At 51.5% G+C, this 23,810-nt stretch overlaps 1 protein-coding gene across 1 annotated transcript in view; it reads left to right on the top strand.

Moving 5' to 3' along the window:
- The first annotated feature begins 488 nt into the window (after nucleotides 1–488).
- The window catches only part of GLP1R (glucagon-like peptide 1 receptor), a 38,567-nt gene continuing 15,245 nt past the window's right edge, over nucleotides 489–23,810 (top strand). Inside the window, exons 1-5 of the mRNA XM_011944380.1 lie at nucleotides 489–620; nucleotides 8,266–8,362; nucleotides 9,344–9,451; nucleotides 17,326–17,444; nucleotides 17,808–17,914. Coding sequence (XP_011799770.1) covers nucleotides 543–620; nucleotides 8,266–8,362; nucleotides 9,344–9,451; nucleotides 17,326–17,444; nucleotides 17,808–17,914 — 509 coding nt within the window. The 5' untranslated portion in view covers nucleotides 489–542. The remainder of the gene's footprint in view (nucleotides 621–8,265; nucleotides 8,363–9,343; nucleotides 9,452–17,325; nucleotides 17,445–17,807; nucleotides 17,915–23,810) is intronic.

Here is a 23,810-nt window from a genome sequence, read left to right as displayed (position 1 = left end):
AAGGGGTAACCCTGGGAAAAAAAGTTCTTATTAGTCACCCCTGGCTCTGGGGATACTTTCCAGGAGTGGCCTTCAAAGCCGTGTGACCTTGGACAAGTCTCGTCCACTCTTCGGGCCTCGGTTTCCTTTGACGGACCTGGAACGGGCGGGAGTTGCTGTGGCTTTCTTCAGCTGGGAGACCGGGGAGGAGGTCCGGGGTGCCAGGGTGGGAGGCGGGGCCCGGCTTGTCGCTGAAAGCCGGCCAGGCGCACTGTGGGCGCTCAGAGCTGGTGTCCGCCTCCTGCGCTTCCTGATCCCCAGCCGCGCTCGCTCGGAGCGCAGTGCCCACTATCTCCCGGCCCGGGACCGGCTGAGGGGTGCGGCGGGGCGGGCCCAGGGGTCTCTGGCGGCCGGGAAGGAAGAACCGGGACCCTGCCAGGCCCCTCCCGCGGGCAGGGCGGCCCCTCGCCGGCTCCTCCCCCGCCGCCCGCCACCCGCCCAGAATCAGTCGCCGCACGCGGTTCCGCAGGTGGCAGCGATGGCCCAGTCCTGAACTCCCCGCCATGGCCGGCACCCCCGGCCCGCTGCGCCTCGCGCTCCTGCTGCTCGGGGTGGTGGGCAGGGCCGGCCCCCGCCCCCAGGTGAGACCCAGGGACCCCGACGACACCGGGGGAGGGAGGCGGATGGCGCTGCGGGCTGCAGGCGCAGTGTCCTGTGGGGGGGCCCCGGGACTTGAATGAAACTCCGAGACCGCTGGCGGGGGCATCCGAAAGCCTCGGGGGGAGTAGGGACTGGAGAGTTTGTGCCCCTGGGCTGGAAGGCCCAGGTGAGGGCTTGGACTACAGAGGATTCCCCCAACCCCAGCGAGACGCCCTCTTCCTCGCCGCCCGGGTCCCTCTGCCAGGGCACCCGCTGCCCCGCGGCCGCCCTGCGCTGACTTCTGCCCCGCTTTTCCTTCCTCCCCACCACTTTTCCAACTCCTTCTAAACCGTGTCAGCGGCCCTGGCACGGCCCCGCATCCTCCCAGACTCCCTCCGCCCCACAGTCTGCCCCAGACCCCTCTCCTGCAGTGCCTCCCCAGGCAATCCACCTGCTCAAAGACCCTGAGAAGGCCCTATGAGGGCTGAGAGGGCCAGGGTGCAGAGACCCCGCTCCTCTCCCTTTCTCGTCAGCCCCCCGCACAGCCTTTGATTCATGGTCCCTGGGACCCTGCGGTGGCAGCTTGTCCTCCTCAGTGACCTCCCAGATGGAACCTACCCCCGTCCCCTTCCAGCCTCTGTAGCAAACAGGCAGAAGGCTCAGTACCCCCTCTGGAAGCAGCCAGCCCCCCACCACCACTCTGCTGACCTCCCATTCTGACCCTACACTGACAACAGGCACCAAGAGAATGCATATTGGGACACGCAGGAACACCTGGGCTCCTTGGTGCCACCAGAGAGCAGGCCACAGGTGGACATCTCTAGCCCCTCTCTCCTGCCCTTGCTGCCTTTCCTGCCCCAGGCTTCTGGGCTGGGGGCAGTGGTCAGCTGCTTTTGAAGAGGGGAGCTGTCCAAAGATGCTGGGACGTGCTTGAGCAGAGAGGAGACATAGACTTGGGCAGCCTGTCCTGGGTCAGGAAACAGGTTCTTCCTATCACTTCCCACTGCTACCGCCAGACCTAAAGAACTGAGATCCGTGGGGAGTGGACCTGGACGAATCTGGAAGTTTGTCCCAGAACCATTGCCTTGGTGAGGGCAGACTCCACCCCCGCTGAAACCCCAGATGTGGACAGAGGTGCCTCTCAGCTGAGGGGCCAGCACATTTTCAGCCCCCAGATTCTTTTCCAGAGGCATCCTCTCCCTGCCCCTGTTCCCCAGCCCAGCTGCTACCCTGAGCCCCAGGAGACACCCACTCCCTTCCAAGGCACCTTCTCCACAGCCTCCCCAGCCAGGCTTTGGTTTTCCTGGTGTGGTTGGGATCTTTCAGGGGCCAGGGCTGCAGACCCAAGACGTGGTTCTTGCCCATCGTTCCCTCCTCTTACGGACTGGGTTGGGGTAGGGGTGGAGGCTCTGCTTCCTGGTCCCATCCTGCTCTAGGCCAGGTTTACAGATCTGGTTTGAATGAAGGGAAGACGGCATAGGGAAGAGGAAAGTTTCCGTGAGCTGTCTTCCCAGAGGCCTCATTCCCAGAAGTGTCAGGCTCCTGCAACCGCACTTTCCTCTGATCCAATTTTACTCCTTAGCCCCAGGCCTAAGGCAAAAGTTGGGCATCCTGGGGGCATAACACGATTGGGGTGGTAGAGAAGGATAGGAGGGGACAGGTCCTAACTGAGATGGGAGCCTTGAGGGGGTGCTCTTGGCATGGGAAACTGAGCTGCCACGGAGATCTGAGTTACAGGGGGTGCTAAGGATAGACTGCAATAATTATGACACAACATCATGCATGCTTATAGAACTAAAAAATAGTGTATTTTGCATTTTGTTTTCTGTCTATGAAGTCAGCAGGGTTAGAGTTTCTCCCCTCGTGTTGCTGATGGGGGGATGAAAGCTCAGAAAAGAGGGTCTTGTATAAAGTAGTCCGGCAGTTCAGGAGCAGGGAGGAGAAAGGGGTGAGGGGCTGGGCTCTTGATCTAACACCTCCTACTCAGATGGGACTGAAGGGAGAACTCGGAGAGTGAGCTGCTTACTGTCGGGTCTGTTGAGGCTGGAAGCAGCATCCCTGCGGGTAGGGGGATGGCTGAGTTGACTTCTGAAAAAGGTGCCCTAGGCCACTCTTTCCTTGTTGCTGGGAAACCTCACTCCCCTACCCTGGTCCTTACCTGTCCAAGACCCCAGTGAGGGAGTGGGCCTACTGAGGAGATAGGCAAGCCCTTGACACTCAAAGTTAAAATCAGACAGAACTGGATTCAAATATAGAGACTGCTATTAGCTGGTGATCTTGAGTTGGATATTTGATTATCCCCAATCTGTGTCCTCATCTGTAAACAGGGATCATAAACTCTATCACACAGGACACTGGCACCCTGAAATGGCAGCTTTAGTCACTTTACTCAAATGGGGAAACTGACCCGTTTGTCCTTGGGGATCCGGAAGTGTTTTCCAGGGCTGCAGGATAGGACTGAGAGGGGCTCTTGGAGACCCTGGGTCTCTGTACTCTAGTGAATGGTGGATGGAGTCCAGGGCTGAGCCTTGGTCAGAGTGGACATTGTTCTAATCTGGGCTTCCTTCTGGACAGAACCCAGGCTGGGGGCTGGGGCAGGAGCAACCAAGAAACCACATCCTGCCCTCGAATGCCCTGCACCAAGGCAAAACAGGCTTCCTCAGTGGCAGCCTGCCCCTAGGAAAATTCCTATGTGTGTGTGTGGTGGTGTTGGTGGTGGTGGGGATAGAGATACACACAGGTAGACTGAGACAGACCAGGGGGAGAAGGGAGTGGGCTATATGAGCCCGCATTTCCCAGGTATATGTGAGTGACCGTGTGTAACGGTCTGTGTGGGAATGAGTCCCTGTGTGTGCAACATCTCAGCATGCAGTTCTGCATCTGACACTGTCTATGTGTTTGTGACCCTGCATGTCACACTGTGTCTGTGGGAGGGTCTGTGTGTGTGTGTGTGTGTGTGTGTGTGTGGCATCTTGGTGCGTAAATGGGTGTCAACTAGTGTGTGTCTATATGTGCAGGGGAGATAGTGTGCTTGTGAGGGTGTCTCTGCGTTCCTCTGTGTGTGTATGTTGGGGACAGTGTCTCAGCACGTGAGTGTGTACCTGGCAGTCTGTGAGTGATTGTGTGTGGTGGGAGAGAATCTGTGTTAGTGTCTCAGCATTGGGAATGTGCATGGGGACGTGTGTGATGATGCGTGTGACAGTGTCCACGTGGGGGTTTTCGTGACTGTGAGAACATGTGTGTAGTATTCCTTTTCCTGTCCTTTCGTTCAGATATCTAAAGCCCTTAGGGAAAAAAATGGATTGTAAGCTCTGAGCTTTCGAAAAAAAAAAAAAAAAAGAAGAAGAAAGGAAGAAAAACAAGGGGCAGTCAAAGAGACAGGAATCTGTTGATGGAAGGGGTGATTTGACTTCTGGGAGGTGACACAGAGGAAGGAGGTTGGGGCCCTGGGAGGAGATGCCAGGGAACCTGAAGGGCTGGACCTGGTTGGGGGCCTCCAGAAATTTGAATTGGAATCCCTTCTTCCTCCTTCTGAGAGGCCCTCCTGCGCGTCTCCCACCTCATGGCACAGAGAGGCCAAGATCTCTTTCCTCCTCCCCGTCAACCAAAATGGTCCCCAGAGAAGGAAAGAATCTGATACGCTTACCCGCACTGAGAAATAGGAGGCGCCTTTCAGGTTGGCAGCCAGTGTTTGGAGAGGGAGACCCCTCCTGGGGTGCTGGAAGGCCTGCCACCCCGGGGGCTTCCGCTCCACCTGCTTCCTTCTCTGCTGTCTTTCCTTCCAACGCTGCCTGATTGTACAGGGCTTGAGAAGTCACAAAGATTTTCACCTGCTTTATCTTGTTGGATCTGTACAGTCTCTGAGAAGAATGATATGCCCATTTTACAGATGGTGGAACTGGCAACTGATGACTAAACTGAGGTTCAAAAAGATAAAATGTGTCCCACCATCCTGCATTAACAGAGCTGGGATTTAGACCGAGGACTTGTAAATCGCTGTCCAGAGCTCCTTCCTGTAGCTCACACCGCTCCCTCCTGGTGTCCTCTCTCCTGTCTCCTGCTTCCTCCCGAAACTCCTCAATCCGAGGGATGCCCCTTCCTTCTTGTAACCTCCAACCAGGCATCATCCCCATGTGCCTTCATCCACCTCAGAGGGATCCCATGAAGCCTGTCAAGTCTGGATGCTAGAAACTGCCATCCTGCCCTTACCATGGCCCCTTAGACCCCCACTGACCCCTGCCCTGCTCTCCTCGTCAGCTCTGCTGCCTGGTGAGGGACAGGGACATCTGGATTACATCCTCCCTGCTCCCCAGCACCCACAGCCCCACCTTGTCAGGCTTGCAGCAGGGACTTATGTTGTGGGAGGATGAAATGGAGGAGTGGGGGACACTGCTGGGCAGGGCCTTGCCCCTCCTCACAGGGCATGGGGTCCCAAGCCTCCTCCCTGCTTCACTTTGCCATTGGCTGTGGTTACTGCTGGAAGATCTCACAAATTTAGCAGAATGATTGGTCATTGGACGTGAAAATATATTAATTTCCTCTTTCTGGGAACGTGTTGATCCTAGAAGTGAGGAAGGGGTGGGGCCCCAGTCCCCAGGAAGCCTGGTCACTCCCTCCCACTCTGCCCTTTCCTCTAAATAGCAGAAATCATGGGGATTGCTGCCATTGACTGAGCCTTCTCCATGGGCCCACCATCTTAAGCATTAACTCAGTCCTCACAGCCGTCTCATGGGGGAGGGGCTGCTGTTCCCATTTGCACAAGTTTAAGCTGAGGCGAAAACATACAACTCTTGCACTCAGTTGCAAACCTAATGTCTTGGGTGAGCCAGATCCAGGCCCAGATCTGAGCCCAAGCCCAGGGTTGTTCAGTCTCCACCATGTTACCTGGGCACCCAGACCCTGTGGCACTGGGTGACCCCAGCCTCATTTACCCAGCCTTTCCCCAGACCAGAACCTCCCATCTGTCCCAGGGCCTGCCACCACTCTCTCCCTGCCCCCCAAAATCCTCCTGATAACAGTCCACAGCTTTCCTCTGCTCTCCAGAGCACTGATGTCCCCACCCCTGTGCCTTTTCCCTGCTGTGCCCTCCTGCTGAAATGCCTGCTCTCCTCCTTGCTAGCCCAGTCTGCCCCCAACCCCCTTCACCCCAGCCCCACCTCACAGTCCCCAGTCCCTCAGGCCTCTTGAGTCTACACTGAGCCCTGCCCCAACCACTCCCTGAACACTTTCACCCCCTGGCTTCCCTGTTATGTCACTTGTCCTGTAAAGCATTGACCCCCACTCCCGAGTAGCCTGAGGACTCTCTCAGGCAGGACTCCTGCAGTCACCTTTATACTCCCTGCATTCCCCTCTACCCACAACCACCCAGAACCTGGCACCGTTATGGTTTCTGTAAATACGAGGTGTGGGAGAGGCCAGAAGTCTGGGTAGTTCGTACTGTGTGTGTGCCTGCAGGGTTGGGATGAAGGCTCCAGGGTATTTAGAAACCCTGAACTGGTGCAGGGAGAGGACAAGATATTCCTACTGTCAGGAATCCCTTACCTAAGGGGGAACCACAGCCCTGTCCTCAGGAAGCCCCAGTCCGAGGGAGACACAGCCCCCTCCTCAGGGAGCCCCAGTCTGAGGGGAGACACAGCCCCGACCTCAGGGAGCCCCAGTCTGAGGGGGAGACACAGCCCTGACTCAGGGATCCCCAGTCTGAGGGAGACACAGCCCCATCCTCAGGGAGCCCCAGTCTGAGGGGAGGCACAGCCCCATCCTCAGGGAGCCCCAGTCTGAAGACAGTTTTATGTCCACAGCTCTGCTCAGAGTAGGTGACAACGCTGCCCTGGGGTGCCGGAGGCCAGATTGGCCTTCATGGTGCGGTCGTTAACCCCTCCCCCGCCTCTGGGGAGAACTGGCTTCCACAGCCTCTCTGCCTGCCCCACACACACCTTCTGCCCCAGTTCCCAGCAGTGACCTTGTGTGTTGTCTGCTTTCATTCTAGAAACAGAAACCAAGGGGGATTTCTCTGTCTCTCTGCCCTCCACCCCCAGCAGCTGCTGCATTTAGGGGCCCCGTGGAAGAGCCCTTTACCGGGAGAAGAGGGAAGAAGGGAGAAGGGAAAGGGGTTAGGGCGGTGGGGTTGATCCACCAGGACTTGCTCTGATGAAAACTGTGCCACCTCCTCAGCTGTGGCTAATATCATGGACAACACCTTTGCAGCTGTTATGTTTGATTTCTTGTTCTTTTTTTCCCCAAGCAAATACAGTTGACCTTTGCCCTCAGACGAGCTCTGTCCTTCAGGGTAGCCCCCGCGGCCTCAGCACACCTACGCCAAGGACGCTGCTGGGGCTCAAAGTGAGCTGGGCCCTTCCGTGGGGCCTGCGAGGCAGCAGGGGGTGAGCAAGGCAGCTCAAGTCTCTCAGGGAGGTGCGAGATAAGCCAGCTAGAACTCGAGACCAGATCCAGCGTGTGCCCAGCACGCCACAAGGCAAGGGGGCAAGCTTCTATAAAGAAGCTATTTTAATTTCAGCACACGTGGACATTTTTGGGATTTCAAAAAGCAAAATGTTGTTTTAAATTATGTGTAGGTCCTACATTTTATACATGGGGCTCTTGGGTCATTTCAGCATCTGCAGCCTCTAAAGGACGAATATTTATAATTTTTAAGGCTGTTCAGGAAAAAACTAAACAGAACCACAATCCCAAGACATAGCCGAAGGAAGTGCACAAAAACGCTGAGAAGGAACGGTGGATTCTCAGTGGGATGGGTCTGTTTGGGTCTGTGTGCTAAAAAGCCATTTCGGTGACATTGCTGGAAGTGGAGGCTCAGCTCTCCCTACTCACAGGTGAGGGGGATCCCTCCCATTGCAGGCGTGACTTCAGTGTTCTGCAACCTCCCTGACCCCTTCACCTCATGTCCTCAGGACTCTTCCTTTGGGTGGATAGAAGCTGGGTTGAATATTAGATTTGGTTGTTGTGTCAGAGGGGAGCACGAGGGGGCTATGTTGAGTGCATTTGTAAGTGAGTGCATTTTGGAGGAGGAATGCTAATGGCAGACATCCGGGTTCTCTGTAGCCCTGAACACAGCCCCGCTTGCCCCCGCACACCTTCCAGTATTCCACCATGGTCACTGATCTGAAGGACTCCAGATTGTAGCCTTAACTCTGCTTCCTGGAGGGGCCTGTGCACCCTTGATTCAGTTCCTCTCCCACTCTGGCCCGTGTGTCTCCTTCTAGAATGGTTGAAAGTGCAAGAAGCCCTCAGGCAGGCTGACTAGGCACCAGAAGGAGCTTAGAGTCCTGGGCCCTCAGAAAGTCTCTCTCCTAAGTGAGATCAGAGACCAGGAATGAGGCACACACTCTCCTTTCCTCCTTCATCCACCCACCTCCCCAAAAGCATCAATTTAGCAGACATTTGCTGGGTACTTGTGACACATCAAGCTGTGTACCAGTCCCCTGGGAGGAATGAAGATGTCAAACCATCCACCTGGAGCCCCTGGGTGGCAGTGACTTATTCCCACTCTCTTTCAGAGGTGGCTGATGCCTGGCAGAGTTGGGGCTTTGAGGTTTCATGGAGATCGAGAAACCAAGTGTGTTAGGGGGTGAGGGAGCAGGAGAGGGGCTGGCTGAACCCACAGGCCTCCCATGTATGCCCTCCCCTCAGGGTGCCACTGTGTCCCTCTGGGAGACAGTGCAGAAATGGCGAGAATACCGACGCCAGTGCCAGCGCTCCCTGACTGAGGACCCACCTCCCGCCACAGGTGAGTCCAGGTGAGCTCCCCACCTTTAGTGCTCCCCACACAACCAACTCCTGGAGGAATTTTATGAATCCAATGTCTGTGACTGGGAGTCATTTGCCTCTATAGGATGCCACCACCTCTGCCCTCTGCCTTCATCTCATTGTCCAAGCTACTCCTTCACCTGGATACCTTCCTTTCTATCGACCAAAATCTTCCTGTTCTTCAAAGTCCGCGGAAGCACTGCCTCCTCCAGAAAATCTTCCCCAGGACTTCTGCCATCATTTGGCTCTTACTCATTTGCTGTAGTCTGCTTTGGGGTTGCTGTCTTACTTCTGTCTTAGCTGTCTTATCTGTGTGGCCTCCCTCACGCCCCCGGCCAGCCCCCCAGCTAGAGCCTCTCAGAGCAGGCACCCGGCCTTGCCTTTTTTGTCCTCAGCACCTCCCAGCCTGTGCATGGACTGAGGGCTCCACAAACATATTTACAAGAAGAAATGGTTCAGGGAGTTCACCAGGTGGTTTAAAGAGCACAGGATTGGAGCCCGCTGGGCCTAGGTTGAAATCCTGACTGTAATTATAACACATGACCTAAAGAAGGTTATCTTAGGTGAGATCAGAGGGAAGGTGAGCTAACATTTCCCTCTGATCTGTGAAGTGCAATTTAAGAATAGGCCTGTAGTGATTGTTCGTTGAGCACATACTATGTTCCATTATCTATGTAGCATACAGTCTCAATCCCACAAAGCCCTATGGGGCTGGAAATACCCCTGTTTTACAGATCAGGAAACAGACATTAAGTTACTTGCTCAAGATCCTGCCACTGATAAGTGGCAAGTGCCCCTGCTTGGCTCTTGCTGGGTGGGGAAAGTGCTTGGCATACAGTAAGTGTTCAGCAGAGGTTAGTGGCATGCAGCCTCTGAGGAGGGGAGGGGTCTTGGGGAAGGGAAGGAAAGTACCATGGCCAGTCACAAGCAGGGACTCAGAGACTGTTCTCTCTGCTCCCAGACTTGTTCTGCAACCGGACCTTCGATGAATATGCCTGCTGGCCAGATGGGGAGCCAGGCTCCTTCGTGAATGTCAGCTGCCCCTGGTACCTGCCCTGGGCCAGCAGTGGTGAGCCCCCTCCCCCACCTGGTACCTGCCCTGGGTCAGCAGTGGCGAGCCCCCTCCCCCACCTGGTACCTGCCCTGGGCCAGCAGTGGTGAGCCCCCTCCCCCACCTGGTACCTGCCCTGGGCCAGCAGTGGTGAGCCCCCTCCCCCACCTGGTACCTGCCCTGGGTCAGCAGTGATGAGCCCCCTCCCCCACCTTCCCCTGTATCCAGGAGGCTGGGGTCGAGGCACTGCTTCCTCTCCTCTGAGACAGCCCTCCCCACCCAGAATGTCTTTAGGCCTCCTAGTGAGTGGTCTGCCTGCCTTTCCTGGGGTGAGGGGAGTGGTCAGCAGTGATAAGTTTCACGATGGCCTGAGATGCCACCTGAGTCTGGGTGTGAGGCCAGTGCTGACAGGTGTGTGGGGAAGGGAAAGTAAATGTCTGAAGAAAAACGCGACCCCCTCCAATCCAGTAGTCAGGAAAGGAGCTAGGTGGGGACAGACCCTTGCGGGGTGGGAAGCTATCCAGGGTGTCTGCTGTGTGTATACATGTATGTATGATACGTGTCTGCAGGTGGCCCATACCTGTTAGTGACATTTAGCTATCTCCTCACTCTCTAGGGGTTCACTGGGAGGAGTGATCAGGGCATTGGTGGGTAACCAACTCCATCAGACTCAGCCCTCCTCAGCTCACTCCTGCCTGCGAGGGGGACCCTGTACTGGGAAAGGTGTGACTGGGTAGGTGGGAAGGTCACTGGAGGTACAGAGATTTGCAGAGGCTGCAAGAGGATCCCTGACTGGAGGGTTAGTTAATTTGCCCCTCTATCTATCCCAGCCTCCCTTACTGAGCCCAGTTTCATCCAGGTACCATGGAGGATAACAGGAGACAAGCACCCTCGTGGCAAGGAGCTCCCAGTCTCCAAAAGGGGAGAAAAGATATTTCCCTACCATCATCATCATCATCTTCATAGCCAATATTTATTGAGTACATACTGTGTGCCAAGTCCTGCCGTAAAAGCAGACTTTATAACTACCCTGTTGTTATGCCTGCTGTACAGATGAGGAAACTGAAGCACAAAAAGTTTAAGTCACTTGTTCCAAATGACGTGGTCAATGGTAGAGCCAGGATTTGAATCCAATTCATGCTCTTATCATCACACCTTGAAGGGGCCGGAGCCCAAGCAGCATCTGGCTCAGAAGCAAGTGTGGGCATGAAGTTATGCTGTGGGGAAGCCAGGAGTCTTCCTGGAGGAGGTGGCCTGGTGAGGCCCGATGTAAACTTCACCTTGGCACGTAGGACTGAAGTCAGATGAGACCCAGGCAGGTGTCCTAAAAGTGCTGTCTCCTTGTCCCCCCTCACCTCTCCCCAAGGGGCAGGGAAAGCCTGGGCCTAGAAGGAGGCGGGAGCCTGGGCCCATCAGTGGCCTGCCTTCTGCAATACTGCCTGTTGGAAGCACTTTCCACGCTATACCCTTTTCATCCTCACAACCCTCTGAGGCAAGTACTCTGATTACCCTCCCATTTTCAGATGGGGAAACTAAGGCACAGAGGTGCTCAGTGACTTTTGCAAGCTCACACAGCCATTAGTGGGCGACCCAGAAGCTTGGTTTAGAGTCAGTGTGGCTAACTGCTACACCAAAGGCTTCCATGGTCGAGGGTTGGGGGGTGCGCTTGCATGTGGCTCTGGCCTGGAGACAGGTGAGTGGTCTGGATGCCCTCTGCTGTCTGGGCACACCTCTAGGGACAGGGATGAGCTGTCTGCCCTCTCCTATGAACTCTGCAATCTGGTGGTTCTGCTGACTAGCTGTGTGAGCAGGAGCAAGTTGCCAGACCTCTCTGTGCCTTGCTTGACTCATCTGGGAGATGGGATAGAGCCAAGTGACATGAGTGTGGGGAGGACCACAGGGCCTTGCGAAATGGTAGCTGTTAATTTTTCCCACCTCCCTACATACCTCCCTGACTTCCTGCAATACACACGCTTTCTCTGCCTCCCATAGATTTGAGACTGGCAGCTTGGCCAGCGTCTGCCGGGCTTCTAGACCCCAGGGAGCCAGGCGTAGGACAGGGCCCATCACTCAGCACTAAGCCGCCCCCAGCTCTGCCTGCCGCTTGCAGCTCCATCCATCACCTTTAATTTTATTTGAGCAGGAAATAGGTCCTGGTGGTGCCCATTTATGAGTGTACATGGTTTTATTGCTTTCTCCATGAAGATAACGGCCACTGCACAGGCCCCCTGCCAGCCTTTACCCCACCCCTTTCCCCCGCCACTCGCCAGGCTAATTTACTCCCTTTTTTGACACTCGGAATCACCGACTCTGCCTCCCTCTCCCCACTCCCTGAGTTAGGGATGCACAGAGACACCTGCCACAGGCTCAAGCTGCATAATTGCTGTCTCGGGCCTCTCCCGGAGCTTTCCTTGGCAAAGGTTGGCAGTGGGGGCTTCCCTGACCCCCACCCAGGTGTGTGGGAGCAGTTCCGAAGAAGGGGACAGTTCTGGAGCTTTCTTGGGCTGATCAAGGGAGTAGCCTGTGGAGAAATGTCACAGTGTGCCCTGGTGTCAGGGAGAAGGAAGGGGGTCCTGGCAGAAAACATGCTCAGTTGGCAATTTGGAGAGAATTTAATGTGGGACGGGGGTCCTTTTCAGAGGCTGGGCAAGGTAAAGGGACCAATAAGGCATATAAAGCACCAGGGACTACAACAATGGAAAGCTTGAGCACCTGAGAAGTAAGGGACAAGAATGGGGCTGGGGGTCCCCATGACAGCTGGGCTACAGTGGAGAAGCCACCAGCAGGGCTGTGGCCACAGAGGGGCAAAGTCATTGGCAGACCTCAAATCAAGGCAGGGAGGGAGCAGGGGAGAATACCCAGCATCTCCCTCCCTCTGCCCTTCCATCTTCTGCCAATGCCTCCCACTGACCCAACCCAGCAGAGGCCAGGGAAGCTGAGGGGTGCTGTCCCATGGCTCAGGCTTCTAGAGTTCAGAACGGAGCAGAGGAGTGGGTGATCTGAGAAAAAGCAAAAGTCAAAACACTCACCAGATCCTTGAGCTGGGTCACGTTAGGAGCTAGGGATGCCACTGAGACCTTAGAGGTGTGTGAGTGTGTGCGCTGGGGAGAAGGGGTAACCCCCCTCCGTGGAGCTGAAGGTTGGCTCAGCAGCCCAGGCAGTGATACTGAGGGAGGCCAGAGCCACCCCTTCTGCCAAGAGTGTGGCAGCATTAGGAAGGCTTCCAGGGACAGGTGGGACTGGGGCCAGACCTGAAAGAACAGGCAGATGCAGAAGGGAAAAGGAAGCTCCTCCAAGGAGCAAGGGTTCCAGGCAGCACCTCGGACATGGGGCCAGGCTACCGGCCTCGGAACTACACGGTGTCCTGGAGAAGTCAGCCAAGCCCTTGAATTCTGACCCCTCTAATTGAGAACTTGGGACTCAGGATCGTGCAGAGAGAGCAGGAACAGATGAGTCAAAGACAGAAGATGTTCAAAGGAAATGACTGGCGCAAACGAGAGCTGGAGGAGAAGGCTGAAGTGGCTTCAGAGAGCCTGTTGGCCGCCCGAGGGCCCTCCAGCAGCCTCCTTGCCCATAAACAGCTGATCTGCTTGTTACAAATCATTCCGGCCTCATTAGCTACACCCCCTCCTGATCCCTACCTGTTTGTTAGCTTAGTTCTAATTATATGAGAGTCATAAAATGCTTTAAAAATAACCTGTAACTCACAGTTCTTGGAAACTCTGGCAGGTGCCTCCCCTGAGTAATGTCGAGCCTGGGGGCTTTTACAACAGCCTGGGGTTGCCAAGAGGAGACTGGGCCCAAGCTTGTCCCCAGAGGAATTCTGGCTGAAGTGGTGTCACAAGCTCCATCTCCAGGCTTAGTGAAGAAGTGACCCTTCAAGAAACTGGCGTCGGGGAGGATGTTTCAAAGGTCTACTATGTACTGGGCACTTCACATGTTTTATCTTCTGGGAAGTCATAATGCTTCCCATTTTACAGATAAAGAAACTGAGGCCTGAGGATGTGAAGGGACATGCCCAACGTCCCACAGCTGGTTGAAGGCAGAACCAGGATTTGAACTTGGGTCTGTGTTGTTCAGAACCTGAGCTCCTTCTCCCAAGCCCTGATGCTCTACAGTACCCTTCACCCTGGCCCCGAGCTGATGCCTTCATTTCGAGCCTGGCCTTTGACCCTCATCTCACTCCCTTGGGGAGGCCCTGTGCCTGGCGTCTCTGAGTCTCAGCGTCCGCATCTGTAAAATGGGGCCCAGTAGTCCTTGCTGGCCACATCGTTGCCAGGGTGCAGGAGCTAATGGATTCATGAGCAGCTCTCCATGGCCCTGAGTGCCAGCACCCACGTGGAAGGGCGGCTGTTAGCTTGATTACAGGCGCCGCATCAGCTTCCGGGAGGGGAAGTGTTTAATTGGGGGTTTTATTTCCAGCAGCAGGGTCTGGCTTAATGAAATATCCCTGGGCCTCCTGGCATGTGGCTGCCGGGCTGCCTCCCTGTGTTGACAAGCCTTGAGCCAAATCCCTGGCTGTGATTTACCAGCTCTTCCCACACCAGATAAAGCCGGGCTGATAAGTAGGGCTATGCCCTGACCCACCCCACCTCCAGCCAAGATGGGCGTCTGGGGATCATGGGCCCAGCCAGGAACCAGCCTGGCTTTTAATATTTGATGCTAATGAAGGGTAATTGACAGATGCACTTGCACAGGCTTGCTGAGCGAGGGACACAGTGATCCTTTGACTCTGTGCCGGTAATGCACACATCTGTGCACACACCACCTCCCCACCCTCCCAACTGGCTCTGAACAGAGGGCACGGGAATGGTGCAGCTGCCGGGGGTCTGCACTGGCAAGCAGCCTGCTGGGAGGAGACTGAATGTTGAGAAATCTGAGCCCAGAGGAAGGGCAGAGGAGAATGGCACATGCCACATTCTTTCCTATTAACAGCAAGTTTGGCCGCTAACTTTAGGCCTCTGGAGGCAAAGAGCTGGGGGGTTTTAGTCTTGACTCTGCTACTTTCTAGTTGATGATCTTAGGAAAGTCACATGGCTACTCAGAGGCTCAGTTTCTTCATCTGTAAAATGGGACTAACCATTCCTACCTTGAAAGGTGGTTATAATGTTCAAAGGTGTCAGGTGTACAGTAGGTGTTCAAAAACTGGTTCTGTGAAGACACAGCCTATGGAAAGAGGGTATAAGGAGCATGTTGTGAGGGAACCTGCAACAAGGCAGTGCCTACTGTATGCCAGGTCCTGTGCCAGCTGTGGGAAGTGGTTCTTACTATCATCACATGGTTGCAGACTGAGTCCTGGGTATGTGGGTCTTTAGCTGTTTTGTGTGCCAGCGGTTCCATGGCTGTGTCTTCTTTTCCCTGGCCCCTCAACCTTCTTCCTTTCTCCCCATTTCCTCCCATCAAAGCAGGGTGCTAGAGCAGGCTCTGACACCATCTCATTCTGCATGGAGTCAGCTCAGGTTCCCATCACTGCTTTTGGGAGTATCTACAGGAGAACACTGATTTTTCCTTATGTCAGAAGACTTGGCCCCAGTGGAGAATCTCAGGCATCCATGCAGCAGATAAGAGAGGCATCTGGGGGCTTGAGAGGGGCCCTTCACATTGCTAAAATCAGACCATGTACCTCCCCTTCTCTGCCGTAGGGGATACGCCTGCTTTTGTTCATAAATGCTTTTGAAGGGTATTGGAACACCATCGTTCCCACTGCTATCAATCAGTTTCACCATTAGATTTTCAGGTTTTTGTTTTCCTCCCAGGTGAAGTATCTTTTAAAATGCAGGTTCTTCCAGAAGGAGTCATGCTGCAAGCTGACTCGCCCCACTGCATTACCAGACAATTTCTGTGTCTTGAAGAGGGACCTGGTTCAGGGTTTGTCTGGGAAAGGAGCTGGGAAGGAGAAGAAAGAGCAGGGAGGCTGTCCTGGTGTCTGGGATCAGGGTTAGGGAAGGGCAAGGTCCATTGGCAGGCCTTGCTGACAGTGCTGGAAGAGGGCTGTCATCGGACTCTGCAGTAAAGTTGTCCCTGCCACATTTTTTGCTGGGGCGAAAAATAGAACCCCCAGACTAGATGGTTGCCCCTGTCCTGCACCCCTGAGGGTCAGGCCCTGGGGCTGCCACAGTCCCTATCTCACACACACACACACACCACCACCACCACACTTTAATAAAGCCTCTTCTCAGGAGACCCAGTTCTTTTTTTTTTTTTTTTGAGACAGAGTCTCACTCTGTTGCCCAGGCTGGAGTGCAGTGGCTCGATCTTAACTCACTACAACCCGACAACCTCCGCCTCCCAAGTTCAAGTGATTTTTGTGCCTCGGCTTCCTGAGTATCTGGGACTACAGGAGCGCACCACCATACCCAGCTAATTTTTAGTATTTTTAGTAGAGATGAGGTTTCGCCATGTTGCCCAGGCTGGTCTCAAACTCTTGAGCTCAGGCAATCCACCTGCCTCAGCCTCCCAAAGTGCTAGGATTACAGGCATGAGCCACCACGCCCAGCCAAGACTCAGTTTTGACTGCTGTCTCGCCACATGAACACTGACCAGTCACTACCGCCAGTGGGCCTCTGGTGTCTTCTCCATTCTCTGTCCTTCATTCCCTCCTTCCTCCCACAGCTGGGAAAGCTAGTCTTTAAAAAATCTTCTAGTTTTTTAGAATGTTGAAGTCTTTTAAAGTTCGTCCTGCCTGCAGCTTCCCTTCTTGGTCCCCCTGTGCTCCCTACAGGTCAATGTCCCCCACACTCTCTCACTGTGCCCTTTGTCCCAAGTTCATTGGACAAACTTAAGTTCCCCTGCAGGGAGGCTAGGAATGAGGCATTTCCTCCTGGACTCAAATAAGCAGTGGCCTCTATCAGCCTCATATCAAACCTGAGGCCACAGGCCAGCCATCTCCCTGGTAGGTGGACATGGGGCATGGCGGGGGACAGCCTCTGCTGGGATGTGAATGGGCACAGGCAATGCCCCACCTCGCCTCTGCAGGGCCTGCGTTTGATCTCTGTTAGTTTCCATCTACGCTGTTCCTTTCTGAGGTCTTTTTTGTTTTTTTGTGTGTGTGAGTCTTGATTCTCTGAAGCCAGGGACGGTGCCACCGTCCTCAGACAGGGGAGTTCCCTGAGGACAGGGGCTGGATCCTTCCCTCTCTCCAAGGGCTATCTCCATTTCCAACATATAATTAGAGTCTACATGAAAGTAGGAGCTGGGTCTTCCCCTTTTCTATGGGGGATCTCCAAAGGCCAAGGCTGCATATATCCATGAGGCTGTGTACTCCTTTTAGACCCGGAGGTCCTTGCAGGTAGGTCTGTGTCTCCTCCATCAGATTAGGACTTCTTATGGGCAAGGCTGTGTCTCTCTCTCTCTCTCTCAGATTGGTGCTCTGCCTCCCTTCCCTTCTCTTGGGAACTCAGTGTTAACCTTGTTCCCAGGGTCTGCTCTCCCCAAGGAGTGTGGGAGGGAGGTGGGTGCTGAGTCCTGAAAATCAGAAATAGCAAGTGACTGCTGCTGGTTGGTGCCAGACCTTGTCAGTAGTGTGATTTGAGGCTGAAGGCAGGGACATGGAAGTGAGTTAAACTCGTCTCATCTCAAAGGCATGAATTCATTAAACCGTGTCCTAGGGTGGCTGAGAGGCAGGGGTGAGGGTGAAGCTGAGGAGCCCCTACCGTGGTGACCCCGTCTTGTCCCCAGACCAACAGGATATATGTCAGGAGAGGAAGGTCCAGGGGTGTGTGTGTGTGTGTGTGTGTGTCTGTAAAGAAGGGAAAAGGATGTCACTAACTCAGAGTGGTCCATTCTGGGGGAGCAGGGATAGCCCTCAGGATTGGGGAGGAAGGGGGGCATCTAGCACTGGGCAGACTGCCCTATTCTGGGCTGAGGCTCAGGGCCAGGTCTCCCCACCCCAGTGCCGCAGGGCCACGTGTACCGGTTCTGCACAGCTGAAGGCCTCTGGCTGCAGAAGGACAACTCCAGCCTGCCCTGGAGGGACTTGTCGGAGTGTGAGGAGTCCAAGCGAGGGGAGAGAGTGAGTTGAGGCGGGGTTCTGAGCCAGGGAGCGGGGGGCCGTGTCCTGGCCTCACTGGAGCAAAAACCCTTGGCTTTGGTGGGGGCATCTGCGGTCATTTCATCCATCCCCTTGCCTCTGGGGGCTTTGTACACCACGCTTTCTGGACAAAGGTGGTGTGTATTCACCTCTCTGGCCTTGGAACAGGGCCCGAGATTTCCAAGAACCGTCGCTGTAGGTTACGGTTATTCTCTTTCTTGGCCCCGGTATCTCTGGTGAGTCCTGACTTGGGGCCCCAACTCTGCCTCTGTCCCATGGGAAGGAAGGTTGTGGGAAGAGGGCCATGGGCTGCCCATGTACACTTATGTCCCCTGTGTGCCACAGAGCTCCCCGGAGGAGCAGCTCCTGTCCCTCTACATCATCTACACGGTGGGCTACGCACTCTCCTTCTCTGCTCTGGTTATCGCCTCTGCGATCCTCCTTGGCTTCAGGTAAGGTAGCCCGGACGGGGCCGCTTCATCCTAACTCCCCCAGATAGAGGAGAGAAGCAGCCCAACACCAAATCAAAGCAACAGCACAGCACATTCTTCCTTCTCTTAAGAGCTCTCTAGAGAGCCCTGACCATAGAATATGAGGTTGAAAACACAGGATATGATACTGTGTTCTTAGTCTAGTCTCCACTATGTAAATGTGTGCGTATGTACTACAAAAAAGAACAAAAATACCACACGTGCACCACCAACCTCAAAACCTTAACCGTCAGTGATGGGATTACAGAAAATCCCAGGAGATCTTCTCCAATGAACATATGGAACTTTAATAATTCAGAAGTCAGTATGATTTTAGAAAAGATCTTGGGGACTAGAGATCCTCCTCCCTTTGGGGCTTTTCAGCCCCAGTGGAAAAGTTCCTCCTTAGGTCTAACCTAGATGAGGTGTTCCTTCCAAAGTAGGAACTGGGAAGAGAGTATCAGGTTCTTGCCCCTCCTCTGTACTTGGTGGAGGTGGGCCTGGGGGACTGGGTTCAAAGAAGGGAGGGATTCTGAGAGAATGAGACCTCGGGACACCAGGCAGCAAGAGCAGGAGAGGTGGCATTCCCTCTCCCACCTTCAAGACACCTGGCACAGTCCTGGGCACACCATGCTCAATAAATGCATTCACTCAATGAATATTCTCCTCTTTTATTACGAACTATTCCAGCTATTCAAAAATGCAATGACTGACTGATATTATGATCACTCATGCACACACCATCCAGCTGAAGAAATAACACATCTCATAGTTACACTTCTCTGGGCAACCCTCTCTGATCACATCCCTCTCTCTGCCCTCTGCCCCTCAGAGGCAAGCCCTGAATGTGCCTCTTTGAATTCCCAAACATTTCCTTGTAACTTTTACCACATTTGTGAGTAGCTATAGAAATATATAGCAAGGTTCTGTGTATTTTTAATAGTGTGTTGAACATATTTGTCTTAGTCGTTTCCCGCTGCTATAGCAAAATACCTTAGGCTGGGTAATTTCTAAATAACAGAAATCTATTCCTCATGATTCTGAAGGCTGTGAAGTCCAAGATCAAGGCACCGGCAGATTCCATGTCTAGTAAGTGCTTGTCCTCTTTTTCCAAGACGACACCTTCTCACTGTGTCCTCACATGGCCGAAGGGCAAATGGGTGAACAACTCTCATAAACACCCTCAGGTCTCTTTTATAAGGTACTAATCCCATTCGTGAGGGCAGAGCCTTCATCAACCGAATCACCTAAAGGCCTCACCTTTTCATACTATTGCCTTGGGGACTAAGTTTCAACATGAATTTTGGAGTGACACAACATTCAAACCATAGCATTCTGCCCCTGGCCCCCCAATTCCTGTCCTTCTCACATACAAAATGCATTCATTTAATCCCAGTGGCCCCAAAGTCTTAATTTATCCCAGTATGAACTGTAAAGTCTAAGTCCAAAGTCTCATCTAAGTATCATTTAAACCAGGTGCGGGTGAGACTCAAGGGATGATTCCTCCTGAAGGAAATTTCTCTCTAGCTGTGAACTTATGAAATCACCAAAGTTATGTGCTTCCAAAATGAAATGGTGGGGCAGGCATTCTCATTTCATAGGATGGACATTCTCATTTCAAAAGGGAGCAATAAGGGTTGGGTGTGGTGGCTCATGCCTGTAATCCTAGCTAATTGAGAGGCTAAGGTTGGAAGCCTGCTTGAGGCTAGAGATTGGAGACCAGCCTGAGCAACATAAGAGACCATTAAATAAATACAATTGTTTATTTTTTATCTGAAACAAAATAAAGAATTAAAATTGAAATCAAAAAAGGGAGAAATAGGAAGAAAGGGGTAACTGGTCCCAAGTAAATCCAGACTTAACAGGACAAACAAGATCAAATCTTAAAGCTTGAGAATAATCTTCTTTGACTCAGTGTCCTGCCTTCCTGATATAGAGGTGGGAGTTGGGTCCCCAAGTCTCCCCGAAGCCCCACTCCCACAGCTTTGCTGGATTCAGCTCATGTGGCAGCTCTCTCAGGCTGGAGTTGTGTGCTGGGGGCTCTACCAGTCTGGGGTCTTGGGAGAGAATCTTGTCCCCCATGACTCTGCTAGTCATTGCCCTAGTCAGGACTCTCTGTAGTGGCTCCGCCCCTGTGCCATAACTACTATAAATTTATTAGAAACCTCCACTCTGCCCAGGCCCTGAGGCTCTCCAGGATATCCTTTGAAATCTAGGTCTTCCTGGATTTCAAAGAAGCAGCTATGTTCCCTATAGCTTTTGCACTCTGTGTGTGTAGAGTTAGCACCACATGGGCACTGCCAAGGTTTACTGCTGTGTCCTCCAGAGGGATGGCCTGAGTTATACCTGGGCCCACTTGAGCCACAGCTAGGGTGGCCAAGGAGCACTGCACCCCAGTGTAGGGATCAGAGACAGGAGGTGGCCCTGAGCAGTGAGTTCCAATGTCTCACAGCGTCCTGGGCTCCTCCCCCAAAACTGTTCTGCTCTCAAGACCCTGACATCTGGGCCTAAAGATCTCTGAAATGCATTCAGGGTCATTCTTCCACTTTCTGGATGAATGGCACCTGCCTTTCCTCTATCCATACTAAGCTTATTAAATGTTCACTTGGCCACACCCTTGGCATTGTCTCCTGAACATGCTTTTGCATTCTTTAGAATATGGCCAGACTGAGAATTTTCCAAATCTTTAAGTTCTTCTACTCTTTTGAGTATAAATTCCATCTTTCATTTCTCTCCTCCCACCTTTTGCTATAAGCAGTCAAGAGAAGCCATGCTGTACCCTCAACACTTTGCTTAGAGATTTCTTCCACCAAATATTCTATTTCATTGCTCGTCTTTTCTCCCACAAAACACTTGGTTATAGACACAATTCAGCCAAATTCTTTACCACTTTATGACAAAGATGGCCTTTCCTCCAGTTTCTAATGCAATGCTCCTCATTTCTATCTCAGACCTCATCAGAATGGCCTTTACTGTTCATATTTCTACCATTATTATGTTCACAACCACTTAGATAATCTCTACAAAGATTGAAATTTTCTACATAGCTCTCATCTTCTTCTGAGCTCTCACCAGAATCACCTTGTATGGCCCATTTGTGGAAATACAGACTTTTTTCTAGCCCACCACCCAATTCCACAGCTACTTCTACGTTTTTAGGTATTTGTTTCTTGGCTACCCACTCTCGGTACCAATTTCTATCTTAGTGTGGGTCTGCTGTTATAACAAAATACCTTAGACTTGGTAATTTTTGGATAATAGAAATTTATCTCTCACAATTTAGAGGGTGGGAAGCCCAAGATCAAGGCACCAGCAGTTTGATGTTTAGTAAGGGCCTGCTCTCTGCTTCTGAGATGGTGTCTTCTCACTGTGTCCTCACATGGTGGGGAAGGAGTGAACACTATGCCCTCACATCACAGAAGGCACAAACTCACATAGGCCTCTTTTATAAGGGCACTAATCCCATTCTTGAGAGCAGAGCGCTCATGATCTAATCATCTTTTGGAGGCTTCACCTCTTAATACTATTATTGCATTAAGGATTAAGTTTTATTATGAATTTTGGAGGAACACAACATTCAAATCATAGAAATATTTTTCTGTAATTTTTTGGTCAAACATTATGTTTGTATGAGGTTCATTCACATTGACACAAGTAGTCCTGTTTTGTGGATTTTTAACCACCATTCCATATTCCATTGTATAATAGAGCACAGTTTATCTGTTAACCTTTTAATGGACATTTGAGTTGTTCTCTTTTTGTCTTTCTGAATTACAAATGTTGGTGCAATGTGCATTCTTACTTGTGTATTTCTCTGGGGCATATACCTAGGAGTAGAATTGCCAGGTCTGACTACCACCTGCTTTTACACTTTTACTAGGTATTGTTAAGTTGCTCTTCACAGTGGTCACACCAGTTTACCCTCTCACCAGTAATAAAAGAGAGCTTCCTTTGTCTGGCCTTATCACCAATGTTTAGTGTTTTCAGACTTAATTGTTGCTAACCTGAAGTATCTGAAACTGCCTTATGATTTTAATTTGCATATTCCAGATTCCCAGAGAGATCAAACATTTTTTTCATGATTTATTCTGTGAATTGCTTTTTCATATCCTTTGCTTACTTTTTCATTGGCTTATTTGGATTTTTCTTTTCTATTTTACATATTCATTATATATTCTGGATACTAATCTAGAATTTACCCTCTCTTTAGTCTGTGGCTTATTTTTTCACTCATTTTATGGTGTTTTCTGCACAGTAGTTCTTCATTTTAATGGAATAAAGTTTATCAATTTAGTATTGATAAATAAAATTTATCAATAAAGATTTACCAATTGATAACAGTTAATTTTATTGATTGGTTTAAAATTACTCATTTTTTTCCAAAGAACAAATTGTGGACAGTCTTATTAAGAAGTCTTTCCTTGGCCGGGCACGGTGGTTCATGCCTGTAATCCCAGCACTTAAGGCGGGCGGATCACGAGGTCAGGAGATTGAGACCATCCTGGCTAACATGGTGAAACCCTGTCTCCATTAAAAATACAAAAAAATTAGCCGGGCGTGGCGGCTGAGGCAGGAAAATGGCTTGAAACCGGGAGGCGGAGCTTGCAGTGAGCCAAGATCACGTCACTGAACTCCAGCCTGGGCAACAGAGCGAGACTCTGTCTCACAAAAAAAAAAAAAAAGAAAGAAAGAAAGAAAAAGAAATATTTCCTTACCCTAGTGTCATAAAGATGGCCACCTATATTTTCTGCAAGTTTCAGAGTTTTGCTCTTCCTTGTGGTTCTTTGATCTGCTTGGAATTCATATTTGTGTATGATATAAATAAAGGATTTCATTTTCTTTTTCTATATGTGGAATTAGCTGCCTGAGTACCATTTATTGATCGCCTTTCCTTCCCTGTTGGTTTGCAATGACTGCCCTTCCATGTAGCAAGGCTCCATATACGAGTGGGCTGGTTTTAGTCACCTACAGTTTTTCTCTGTTAGGCTGTTTATCTTTCCCTATCCCAATACCACCGTGCCTTAACTACTGTAAATTTACTACAAATCATATAGCAAAATCTCCTCCTCTGTGATTCTTTAGGAGTGTCTGGAATATTCTTAGCTCTGGCTCTTTTTTATAAGTTGTTAAAGTTCTACTTTAAAAATAAGTTAGAATTTTTATTAGTGTGGAGAGACTTGACTCCTTTAAGATAGCGAGTTTTTCTACCTGTGAATGTGATGTATCTGTCTCCCACTAATTTAAATCTTCACTAATGATTTTAAGCAAGGTTCATAAAATTCTCCATCGAGATCTTATCCATCTTCTGTTAGACTCATTTCAAGGTAGTTAATTTAAAATATTGCAAATGAATTATTTTCAAACGTTTACTTTAAATTTTTTTTAACACAGGCATATACAAACATACTTCTCAGCAACCTTGCTAAACTGTCTTATTAGTTCTAATAATTTGTAGATTTCTTCAATTTTCTATGAAGATAATCTATCATCTACAAATAATAACCATTTTGTTTACTTCCAATTCTTGTACATTATTCCCTTGCCTTATTATCGTGGGCAGGATCTGTAGTTACAATGTTGACTAGAAGCAGTGATAACAGACATCCTTATTTTGTTCCTGATTTCACAGGAAATGCTCCCAGGGTTTCTCAGTTAGGATTGATATTTGCTCCTGGTTAGGTAAATAGCCTTTATTAGGTTAAGAAATGCCCTGTACTTTCAATTTGCTACACATTTTCACATGAAAGGATGTTAAAACTATCCAATAGTTTCTGAATTCCTACCAAGTGCCTAGTCCTGGTCTGCCTCTGTGAGGCATTTAAGATGTGGGCCCTGTCATGAAGGCAATGTTCCCGTTGGGGAAACTGATCCTCGTGCA

This window comes from Colobus angolensis, unplaced genomic scaffold, assembly GCF_000951035.1.
Source record: "Colobus angolensis palliatus isolate OR3802 unplaced genomic scaffold, Cang.pa_1.0 Scaffold105, whole genome shotgun sequence".
Classification (NCBI taxonomy): Eukaryota; Metazoa; Chordata; class Mammalia; order Primates; family Cercopithecidae; genus Colobus; species Colobus angolensis.
Note: the sequence above shows the minus strand (reverse complement) of the source record. Positions and strands in the feature narration are given on the sequence as shown.